We start from the raw sequence: 12,921 nt of genomic DNA, 5'->3' as shown, positions 1-12,921 counted from the left end.
TATATGATACCTGCAGAAAATATAAGTAGGTATATGCTTTCTAATTTATCTTTTGATCGCAATACTTAGAAATCTCAATTCTTTACAGCTCCAAGCGAATGAGGACATCGAATACTTATAATGTCGAGGTTCTTAATTTCAACTGCAATTTTCAAGTCACTTGATTTACAAAATCAGTCTCCTGGATTTTGAAAGGGTCCAGAAAAATGTATAATACAAAAAGTAAATTTTTCTGAAGCAACCCTACTCGTCCTATTTACGGCAATACTAACACCTCGCGTGCTGGAGCCACTGATCACTTTTCAGAATTAGGGTTGCTAGGCAAGAAGTCGGAGGAAAATGGAGGAGCACCGTACCGCACGTTTTGAAGACTCTATACTTTTAAATTTTCTTTGAATATAAGAGATTAACCTACCATTTGCTTCCAGTTTGTCACTCTAGATGTGTTTGTGTCCTGCGACCCGCGATATTGTGATTTCAAAGTTTAATATCACAAAAACGGCTAAACCGATTTTAATGAAACTTAGCTAAGGACGATCTCTATTAAATTAGCTTTCGGTTAAAAAACGAAAATCAGAATTAGTCCATCTATTTCAAAGCTATGATGCAACAGACACACACAGTCGTGTGTTAAAATTAAATATAGTGCGTATGAGTCACCCATTTTTGTTAAAATTTAGTGATTTAATCAAATCAATTGTTTGTACCCCGAATCAGGTTTCCACGTGACAGGCTTAGCCTAGTGTGGAACCAACGGAAATCCTTCTTGTAATTTGTTTTTGCTTTTAATAAACCATTTTTTTTTTAGCTTTCTGTGGTCCTCTGTTATTATGTTATGAGGTCGTAGTTCATGTCAAATATCTCTAATTGACAATAAAATTGTCCATTCCGTTTTTTTAAACTTCCTTTGGGATGGTGCTGGGGCGTCAGCACATGCACCCCAATGTTAAAGTATAACGTGACACGGAAACCCTCCTGTCAATCTTCTATCTCGCTTATGACGCCGCTAATTGGTTTAAAAGTAAAAAGTACGACTTAAATTTCGTATTGGAACTTCCAAAGTGGCAAAAGGTGTCTAGAATTGAGTTAATGCGGTTTTTACCCATTGACACTAAGTATGTTTTTTAAGAAAGCAATTAATATCGTACCTAAGACGGTACCTATATATTCGGCTAAGTTAATAAATTAATGAGTTCAATAATAATTTTGTCATTACACAGGTGGATAACTTAACCACTTTATATTTAAAAAAAAACGAAACGAACGGTACGTAATGTGTACCTATGTGTATCGTAGCGTAGGGTAATCTAAGATCCATAAGATGCGAATGATTATTAATCCTGCATTTTTTATCGAATAAAAAAACTTTATACGTATATTAATTTACCAGGTCAATGCATAACTCCTTAACAAAAAGCTCGGCTGATTATTTGTGCAACAAAAAGACTTGGATTCCATGTATTTTGATTTCACTAAACAGGGAATCTCATTTGTCGAGCAACTCCGGCACAGGAGGGGCGAGCGCGGGCACCGCCCAACTTCCCGCCCGCCTTGCGCGTACGCAGCGCATAAGATAGCTGTCATTCCAACCTACAGGACCCGGAACAAGAAACATAAAAAATGTTTTAGTTAATTTTGTGTTGTGCCGTGTGTGAGATGCCGAGGAAACGCGTTAGGTCCCCGCCGGCGGAAAAGCGGTCGGACGATGACGATGACTTTTTCTTCGATGACTCGCAGTCTGGTTCTGGTAAGAATAAGTGCAAGGCGTCAAATAAGTGCATGTTAAGTGACGGAAGCGCGAGGGTAGGATAGTTTTAGAGCGTATTTTAGTGAACTGAAACTTTGCACACCCGATACCTTAGCGACCTCACCTGCGATCGGAGGTCGCGGGTAAGCAAAGTAATTGTCCTTCGAAAAGTAACGCCTGATTCAATAAATTAGGTATATTTTGTGTTTTTTTTCTTATCAATTGCTAGTACCTAATCTACGCTCTCTTTTTAACCCCGGACGCAAAAAGAGGGTTTGAGCGCCATGTGTGTCTGTGTGTCCGTCTGTCTGTCTGTGGCACCGTAGCTCTTAAACGTGTAGACCGATTTGAATGAGGTTTTTTTATTTGAAAGCAGGTTTTCTAGCGATAGTTTTAGATATGTTTTATCAAAATCTGTTCAGCCGTTTTTGAGATACTGAACTTTGAAGTGACCAAGTCGGGGTTTTCCAACTTTTTATTGGTTAGGTTAGGTTATAGGTATCCAAACTTTCTTATACACATTAAATAATAAATAAATAATGCATAGGCAGGCTTTGCAATTTATTATGTTCTCTCTCTATTATATCTTGCAATTCGTAAAACGCTGAAACAATTAAGGTACTACTAGCAGATAGAAGTGGGTAGGGTACCTAATTTAATTTCATTTAATGATATGTTAAATTTTGCTTCATTTGTTTCGACCTTTTCTAAGCAATTAAACTTTTGTGTAGTACAAATTTTTTATTAGTATTTATAATTGCGATGGCGACTATAACAAATACACACACACACACAGTAACAAATATTGTTTAACTATACAATTACCTACCTTACCTATAAACAAGGTGTTAATTAAATACCTAACTATACTAACTAACTGCTATACTACCTAACTATACCTTCCTAATAAACAAGGTGTTAATTAAATACCTAACTGAAAATCGAATACGCTATTATACTTTACGAGTAAAGCCTTTTTAAAGCAGTCTAAGGGGCTGTTTTCACCATCCATTGATTAGTGTTAACTGGCGGTTAGGTGTGATGCCGTCTCTATTTGTTTTGTTCGAATAGACGGAGACGGCATCACATTTAACCGTCGGTTAACGCTAATCAACGGATGGTGAAATAGCCCCTAAATGTTACGAATGCAGCATACGCCAATTAAATGTTTTAGCGAGGTGGCATACTATTTAGATAACTGGCCATTTTTCTGTCAGTTTAATTTTCTTTTAAAAGCGGCGAAGCGCTAGTGGTCTAATTTGTACTATAATTGTGAGTGTAGAGTTGGAAACCAAGTAGAATTACTGTCTTAGCAGAACTATTAATGTTATTAGAATGTTCCTAAGTATAATAAACCAACTTAAAGGAAAAAACATAACCCTCCTTCGGGCAGTCGGGTAAATTTCGAGCGTATGTATGTATGTCCATTTCATTGGTCCTCTCTGCAGCCTAAATGGCTGGACAGATTTTAACATATGAGGTATCATTGGATTTGTCATAACTGTCGGAGTGACATAGGCTATAAGTAATATAATATTTTAAAATGGCGTCTGCAAAAAAAATATGGCGTAGGAATGAAAAATATATTTTGTATTGTAACATTTGTAACAATATGGGTATCAAATGAAAGTTAATAATTAGCCCATTCTAAATATATATATGAGTTATTATACTTTTAATCTACCATTTTCACAGAAATATCAAAAAAGTATAAAATAAAACATTACATTTTAAAAATCACAAAACCCAACTGCCTTAAAAACTAAAAGGAAGAAAATAAGTCTAGTGGTCTAGAGTTCTGTTCTGTTAAGATCAACAGTCGGGACCCATTTAAATCGTGACCAGCTCAAAAATTCTTAGTAATGGGTCCCGACTGATGAAATTAGCTACTTGACAGAGTTCTAGACCACTTATTTCTTCCTATTAGTTTTTAAGGCAGTCGGGTTTTTTGATTTAATTTTTTTTTGCTTAAGTGACTGCACTATAAAAGTAGAGTTAAAGTCTGGTCGCGGAGCACGAAGAATTTCGTACAATGACCTTTCACCATGTGTCTCTGTTGCTCGCGCGTAAATATTTGCCGTCGCGCTCGCAGAGATGAATTTTTAAGAATACGACGTCAAATATTGACGCGCGAGTGACAGAGACAAGTATTGGAGGTCATTGCGCGAAATTTTTCGTGCTCCGCGACCGTACTTTAAATGTTGTTATACTTATGTAAAGTTGGTATGCAGGGCGCGGCAGTCAGGAGCCTCAGCACAGGAACGCCGCCAACGCCCGCGAGCGAGCTCGGATGAGGGTACTCTCCAAAGCATTCTGCCGGTAAATAAACTATCTAAACTCACTGTCTAATGAGCGCCCCATCACAATTTAAATCACCATTTTTATCCATGTAAAAAGTCATTTCAAGGAAATTATCACCTTAAATTAGCTGATGTGTGTCTTAATTTTCATTATCTGTTAAAAACTTTATCATCCCAGCCTATAATCGTCACTACTTGAAAAAATCTCGTATCTCAAATCAATACGTCAACAAAATTTAACCTTGAGGTAATGGTCATAAAGTGCAACTCAGAAAAATTATCCATTTTGAGATACGAGTTTTTTTTTAAGTAGTGACGATATGTACGTCTACACACACCATTGAATTGCTCCCAGGTTTGTGCAGGTTTACTCACGATGTTTCCTTCACCGTAAAGCTCGTGGTAAATTTCAAACGTAATTTCGCACATGAATTTCGAAAAACTGAGAGGTGCCAGCCGGGGTTTGAACCCACGATCCTCTGCTTGAGAGGCCATAGGTCAAAACTTTATAATTGTGTGTATTTATTGTGTTTATCGTTATAAAGCTCCCTTTATTTACCCACTTGCTACTGTAAGGCCATATATGTAGCAACTTTCGACGGCCATTTTTGCACATACTTATTGTTATTGCTCCTTCCCACTACACTCTACACGCCATACAACACAGTTAACGGTGCGTAACTGGTGAATCTGAGCGACTGTAAAAAACATGCATGAATATCGTCATCACTTAGAAAAAAAATCTTATCTGAAATCAATACGTCAACGAAATTGACTCTTGAAATATATAATCTTTATAAAATTTTGTCATGAAATTTTGACATGACGAAATTTCCGACAAAATACGATGGAGAAACATTATTCATCAAACAAGCGGTCGTGGTTTTAAAATTTTGCAAAACTATTTTTCGACCACTTCTAGGTATTCATTTATTAACTTAAGTTTGGTGACAATTGAATAATCGGAACTTTTCAGCTGTTAATGACATCGCCGTGTAACTTGGTAGGTACGAATGTTTAGTTTGGAGGACAATGCAAACTACATATTCGTATAGTCAACATTAATACTTTTTGTTGACTGTAGGTACTTGCAATATCTATGTACATGCACCTAAACTCCGCAAAAATGACCCACCTTACCTTGTTTTGCATTGTTGTAAAGCAAAAAGCTGTTCTGGCTGAAAATTAATTAACTACTGTCCTCAAATCAAATAAAAAGTAAAGATGGAGCGCGGTGAAACGCCCGGTGAGGCCGGTTTTATAAACATGTGTGCGTTGCCATAATAATTCTTAGTACCCCGATACTACAAAAATATCGTTACCGTTGAATAACGTTTTAATAGGCACATAATAAACAAGCCTAAAGGTTCGCCTTCGTCGGACACGACATGGAGGACATCAGTCAGTCAATAGCGTTTTAATTACTTTCACACGTTGATACCGTTACTACAATAAAAAATGTTGATAAACTTTTACAAGAACCAAATAACTACGTTGCGTGTCACTTTCTCACGTTTTAAGCCGTGTTAATAAAGAATAGAATTAATAAAAAAAGATTATATTACATAGGCGGCTTTTACCCAATACCTAATAGGGTAACTACAATATTATAATGGCAACACTAGTGTTGACGTTTTATGTTAAGTAATAAGGTTTTGGTGTAGTTTGGTTGCAAGTGTGTGCGTGCAACTGTGTTAGCACACGGATTGGTGTAGTTTGACCGGCCTCACTTCGTTGTTCGCAGCGCCCTATCTTTAGTTTTTATTTGATCTGAGCTACTGTCGCGTTTCGTTTGGTCAGAGCGAGTTATATCGTTAAGTTATGAGTGATGGTGTGTCTTATCTGTGTGTATTTAACTAATTAACTTTTTTTCAGCCTAAAAACAACCCTCCCTTGGGTCCCTGCGGATACAAAACTGTCTAAACTGGATACCCTGCGATTGGCCGCTTCCTACATCGCGCACCTACGGACGCTGCTGCATGAGCCGCGATCGGCGCACGCGCCGCACCCGCTTAGCCTTGTAAGTGACAGCCTTGGACAATCCCACTAAAATGCGAAAGTTTGTAACTCTGTTTGTTACTTCATCACGTCTAAACCACTGAACCTCTATGAATCTGAATTTAAACGATGAAATTCGGTAAACAGATAGTTTGAGTCCCGGAGAAGGACAGGATATACGATAATTCTACGCGGACGGAGTCACGGGTGACGGCTAGAGGTGTCCACATAGACTTCGATTTAGCGCGGTCTGTGGCCTCTGTGGGTGTTTAGTATACGACTAGCTGCTGCTATTCTGTCAATTGTCAATAATATAGTAAACACTGCATGGGATCTTAAGGTACCAGCTGGTTTGTCCTACTCAAAGAGAAACTAGACTTAACTTTTCTGAGTGTTAAGTTAAAAATTTAACCCGCAACACGAGGGGTATCACAAGTGCGTTGCTGGCCTTTTGAGAGTAAAGTTATTTTTTTTTAAGTTTCAAGATTGTGTTGCGGGTGTCTATGGGCGCTTGATAGGTGACTCTCATGCCGTTATCCCCATCTTACATAAAAAAGTTGATAATAACGAATATAAATACCTAACTCATTTGTACATTTGTACCTAATTTACCATGAGTTTTGCGATGAAGGAAAATAAGAAGATATTCTTCACCCAAGAAGAAATTCGCCTCGTACTTATGTAACGGCGGCATAAAAGACACTGTTAGTTGCAACAAGTCCTAGCAGTATTAAAAGCTATAGATACAAAACAACAGCAAGAAAAAAGTTATTACAATTACAGTTAAATCACCAATGCTCTGTATAATTTTAAAAAATATTTTTTTTTCATTTTTTTTTATTTAAATAGTACAAAATAAAAATAGCTACACAAAAAGACCTAAAAGACACAAAAATGCCATAAAAGAAAACTTATTAGGGATTTTTGAAATGCGTCTCGTCGCTACCCTAAAACGACGGAACACCACACCTTCTAGCCTGAAGTCATCTGCTGGTGCTTGGCAGGCACTTTTATAGTCTAAGGGGCTGTTTCACCATCCATTGATTAGTGTTAACTGACAGTTAAATGCGATGCCGTCTCCGTCTATTCAAATAAAACGAATAGAGACGGCATCATATTTAACCGTCAGTTAACACTAATCACTGGATGGTGAAACAGCCCCTAAATGAAAAATGTGATTCTTACCTCTGTTTTCAGTGACGTTGACACGCTACCACACCTCTTAAATCATTAAAATCTGCTCAAAACCTGGTCTATAAACGCCACTCAACACTTTACCGTGATAAAGTTCCGCCCACATGTCACACGGTATAATTGTTTACGATTTATCCCCTGTCACACTTGTCATCTGTTAATTCGTTGAGAACCGCACGCGACTGTACCGCCATGAATCAGTCAGACACGCTTGCTAATCGACTCGTTCAACTAAAACGTCGTATGTGCGTTTGTAGTTTGAAGGGACATACGACCTTTTAGATTAGTAAGTTGTAAACGCCAGGCCTCGTTGTCATCGCGGGATTATCAAGACACGTTCCACGAAGGCTCCAGCGTGATCGATGGACGGATTAACGGTTTCAAATGCGTTTAGATTTTGGGTTTTAATTATTTATGAACAGAGTTAAACTTGATTTGCTTGTGTACCTAAATGTTCAGATGATCGAGTTGCGTGTCACGCAAATACAAGGTACTTATATAACCTAAGCTAACTAACAAAAAGTTGGGAAACCCCCGACTTTGTCACTTCAAAGTTTAATAACTATCTCAAAAACGGCTGAACCGATTTTAATAGAACATGTCTAGAAAACCTGCTATTAATTAAAATTAGGAGACCTAAATACACCGGCGCCGTGGAATTGCGACAGCCAGTTTGACCACCCTTAACTTATAACACTATTAATTTAAATATTAGGACCACAAAAAGTCTTAGGTTCTAGTGAAGGTATAATATTGTACGCAACAACAAACTGGCTTGCAAACAAAATAAATTATTGCCTCATCTTGTGTGTTCTCGAAATACAGCTCTTAAAATAAACATACTTTTTAATTTAAAAAAGTCCTTCTGCTATAAGATAAACCGAGCTCAAGGACCAGGAATAAGGAGAGATAGAAACAAAAAGGTTAAAACAACAAACATCTTTACGGGCGGCACACGCTGACCAAAAGTTTGCAGCTGTTACTGGTATAAATAAAATTTATCTCCGGACGTTGATGTTCCAGTTTTATTGTTTCGATGTTTACCCCCTTTGTTTCACTCGGTTTTTCACTTAATTGCGTACTTTACATGACGATTATTCATATTTTCCACTCTTTACAAGCTTTTATTTAACTTGTATGCTCCTTGTAATTTTCTCTCCGTATACTGTTTTCTGTATCGCTTAGGTACTATTTCTGGTGTACAATAAAGAGTCATTGTATTGTATTGTATGTAGTAAGTTGTAGTAAAATCATGCAAGTAGGATTTCACCCAACAAGAACGCTTGTATTAAAAGCTAAATTAACTTTTTAATTTAAAATCATGATGATGTATATATAGTGTAGGGTGATAGGAAGTATAGTGAATTTCAAAGGTAAACACTATCATATTGTAACTAGTAGGCTTTACAAATTAGCGAGTAATAATACTCGTAGTTGATCAAAATTTAATAATTAAATATGTGCCGCATTATATGCGTACGGAATGCTAAGTACTTACACTACACTGCGCGTGGGCCGACTGTTCACTGTTGGAATGCATAAAATCAATATCGCATAAAATTGTTACGCATACTTTTTTTAGCTGAAAAATCGATATACCTTATCATCTTTAGGCATAAATTATTACGCATAACATTTAAAGCATAAACATTGAAAGCATGACGATTACGTCACATGAATCTTGGATGTATTTAGTAAAGGTTTCTTTTGTAAGTTTCTATTTTAATTTTGTAGATAACTGATATGGAAATTAAAATTGTACTCATAAAATAAATAAGAAAAAATAATAATAATAATTTGTACATATAATATACATTAGTCAAATATATATTAGTTCAACTAAAATTATTCTAAAACCGTAATATTCCAAACAAAGTAGTGGCCAAAGTATTACTATGTGGCTGTACTATTATGCCAGTACAAATTGTGCGAAATAAATTATGCCAAATTAAAATAGATCTAAAAAATGCAAAAGAAAGGGATCCCTGGACCGACACGGACTTGGCCGGTTTTTGCTAATAGTGTCCGATTATGAATTTGAGTTAATCTATTTAGGTAAGTAGGTATCTACCTTACTCCCTGGCACAGACTAAACTGGTTTTCTGATATTACCATTTTTCAACTGAAAAAGAAATAGTACCTAGACCATTAATTTATTAAATTTAATTAATCCTAAGATATACCTCTACATTACAAGTTCTATTTTTTGCACAAAAACGTAGACGGCTCCGAACACGTGTGTTTGCAAAGTGAGTGTGCATAAAAAGTGCAGTCAAGTGTGCTGCAATAAACAGATTCACACTTGTTCCGATGTTTAGACGATATGGGGGGTCCTTGAGGATGTGATAATAGAATTTTAAGTTTGAAGGTAGTGAAACTAAATAAACATATTTTATAAGACACATTAGACATGCCCAATTATTATAAGCAGTGATCAGAATAACATGTAGAGTCAATTTACCTACAATTCGCAAGAAAAAGGGATTATTTGCGGTAGTTCCTTTGGCTGCTCGGAATCGAAACTACGTATTACGTTTTTTTTCGCACTAGTTCCTTCACCAGAGATGAAGGAAGAACTACGGTTATTTTTTCGCCCTTGTTCCTTTGCAAGAACTAAAGGTGCCCCTGCGAAAGGAACAAAGGCGGAAAAATGAACGCTGTTCTTTCTTCATCTCTTGTCAAGAAACTAGTGCGAAAAAATGCAGTAGTTCCCTTTGAAGGAACAGCCAAAGGAACTACCGCGAATAATGCAGAAAAAGTAATATTACTCGTATAGAGTTGTTAGTACCTTTCCGGGATTTCTATAACTTCTATAAGCTAGGTTAGGATAAGTAGGTACGTAAATTAAATACGTTTTGTAAGTAGTAACAATAAAAGTTAATCGAAACAAAACTTTTCTATACCTAGCAAAAAATAATCATAGTATGTGATCGCAACATCCGTATCCCAAATTTTTTTGTTAAATTTCAGAATCCCGAGATTAGGTGGTATTAACAACTCTATATTACTTTTTCCCGTAAAGTGCAGGTAAATTTATTCTGCCTATTTCGATCACTGATTTAGGTGCGGATAAGAAGTTCAACTAATAGGTCGGGTTTACGACTCTTCGCTCGCTGCAAATTATTTGACATAGACTCTACCACACCAACCAATTTTTACACTTAATTAATTGTTCATTTATTTGATTTTTTATTTCATTTCAGGCCTGGCCTTTCGCCTTCCAACATGGTGGGTCGCTCAGTTGTTCGATCTCACAGAGGTGGAGCGTCACCACCCAACCTAGTGAGCCTCCAAACAGAACCCAAATTCAAAACGAAAACATACAAAACAACGTGAACTGCAACGACAACTATGGACAGAAATACTCAGAGAATGACTACGATGATAAAATATATGAAGATATGACTACAAACGAAACTAACACTTGCACCCCCCTTCAGTATAGTAATTACGGTTATAAAGGAAATTATTACGAAATGAGAAATTATTCTTCAGATAGTATAGTAAACAATTAGCTATCACTGCAGCTCTTAAAAATGCATAAGAACCGGAGGCCTGTTTTCTAATGCGTTCTAAATCATAATCACTTTGACCTCTTCTTTCTGTCACACGGTATAGTATGATATGAGGGTAGAAAGAGAGATGACAAATGTGATCGTGAGCGCCCGCGCATTAGACAATACGACTTCGAACGTGATTGACACACTTTGTTAACGAATTTACATACTTACCTACGAATTGGCAAATCCCATTTTTCGGTGATGTAACCTTTCTCTAGATCGGATACTTACTGTGTTTGTACTTAATTAAATAAATTATATTATTTTCTAAAGCTGAAATCCTTAATTATAACTATTTAGTTTTAGATTACGTATTAGATAAGTATAATGGGGCCCTAGATAATGCCCTATAGGGCTGTGGTTGCTATTAGATCAGTTTGGCACAATGAAACTGATTTTATCCGTTTTTGGGCATTAACAAAGACAACCATTAATTCAACCATTTTACATATTAAATTAAATATCTTATTACTCATATACGTAGTTCTTAAAAGCATCTAATGGACCTGTCATACTTCAAAGCATAATATAAAACGACACTAATATGAATTTAGTACTTTCAAGCATATTAACTTACGTTCACGGATTATTTTTACTCCACTCACTCTATTAAATATTAAAATACATTAGCGTTATTATCATACTAATTGTACAACGATTAATTAATTATTAATAAAAATCTATTTTTGCATGCGACATTCTCTGCCAAGAATTCGGTTATCACTTTCTGCGGGAACTGCAATTTTCCGATACAAAATAATCCTCTATCCTTTCCTACGTCTCAAACGATGCAAGGTATCTGCATGCCAATTTCATCTAAATCGGTCCGGCCGGGGCTCAGTTTTTCGAAGCATATTAGTCTAATAATAATAGTGTTTTGTCTCATTTTCTCATACAAATTATATATGAGATAAAACACTAATATTATTATAATGTATTCTTTGAGAAACAGGGCCCAGCGATACAGACAGATTTTTTGTAATTGCTTTTTCATTAAACATTTTCGAAAGACCGTAGGATTTTGCAGGGCTATAATTAAAATTAAGTAAGAGTTTTACTAACTACTGCCTGAATTCCTTAATTTCTACACTAGAAAATTAGTCTGTGAACAATAAATTTGGCATACTTATTTTATTATCATTGCTGGAAAAATTACTAAATCTCAACCTGAGTAACTTGTCCTACTGTAAGTCAGAAGGTAAACCCACGAGGGGGCTCAAAAATGTTTTTACTGAGACAGTGGAAGGAAATACAATATTAGATAGTCTAGCACGTGAGTGTGAAATGGTAACACAATACTTTAGGCGCGCCGCGTCGGCGTCAGAGCTGACAAAACAAACACGAATTAAGTGCTTGACATCCGCAAAAATAGGCATCCTTGTCCTGGGACGTGACGGAATTGTTTAATTGCTCAACGTGGAGTTTTAGTCAAAGAAAATGCTAATAGATAGAGTGTGTGCGTATGTTTGTTACTCCTTTACGTTAAATGAGTTGGACGGATTTGGATAAAATTTGATAGCTAGATGGCAGGAATACCTAACACATAGGTTACAACTTTTTATTCTGATATACCCATAAGTACTCGTCGGATTGGATATAAGTGTAGTACATAATTTATTTAATCAGGCATAACTTGGCGGAGGTCCATATCAATGATCTAAAACAATACTTACTCCACACTGGTCTTACAGTTTGGAGGTGGAGGAACAGCATGAACACGCATTTCTTGCATAAATGTAGCTATCATAAGGTCGCGGGTGAGCAAAGTGATTGTTTTACCAAAAGCCTTTATTGTTTAACACTTTGGAAACGCAATCGTTTTCACTTCTTTCTGTCAAATGGTATAGTATAAGGGTAGAAAGGACCGGTGAATGCAGTCGCTAGCGACCGCGCATAAACAATACGACTTCGAACGTGATTGACGCAGACACTTTGATAACGAATTTACATAGGTATCTATTACTTACGAATTGGCAAAACCCAGCATTTTTCGGTTTTGTAACCTTTCTTTGGAACGAATATTAACTGTGTTTGAACTTAATTAAATAGGTAAATTAAATTATTTTCTACAATTTAAATCCTTAATTATACCTATTCAGTGATACACGATGTATTAGATAAG

The 12,921-nt window shown here is 36.3% G+C and overlaps 1 protein-coding gene across 1 annotated transcript; it reads left to right on the top strand.

Annotated features, from left to right (window-relative positions):
* The first annotated feature begins 1,496 nt into the window (after positions 1-1,496).
* HLH54F (basic helix-loop-helix domain-containing transcription factor HLH54F) lies at positions 1,497-12,191 on the top strand. The gene is made up of 4 exons (XM_074091376.1): positions 1,497-1,747; positions 3,979-4,066; positions 5,923-6,067; positions 10,443-12,191. The coding sequence occupies exons 1-4, from the start codon at positions 1,657-1,659 to the stop codon at positions 10,752-10,754; spliced, it is 636 nt and encodes a 211-aa protein (XP_073947477.1). The 5' UTR covers positions 1,497-1,656; the 3' UTR covers positions 10,755-12,191.
* Positions 12,192-12,921: the final 730 nt, after the last annotated feature.

Source organism: Choristoneura fumiferana, chromosome 8 (assembly GCF_025370935.1).
Source record: "Choristoneura fumiferana chromosome 8, NRCan_CFum_1, whole genome shotgun sequence".
Lineage (NCBI taxonomy): Eukaryota > Metazoa > Arthropoda > Insecta > Lepidoptera > Tortricidae > Choristoneura > Choristoneura fumiferana.
This window is presented reverse-complemented; position numbering and strand designations above follow the sequence as displayed.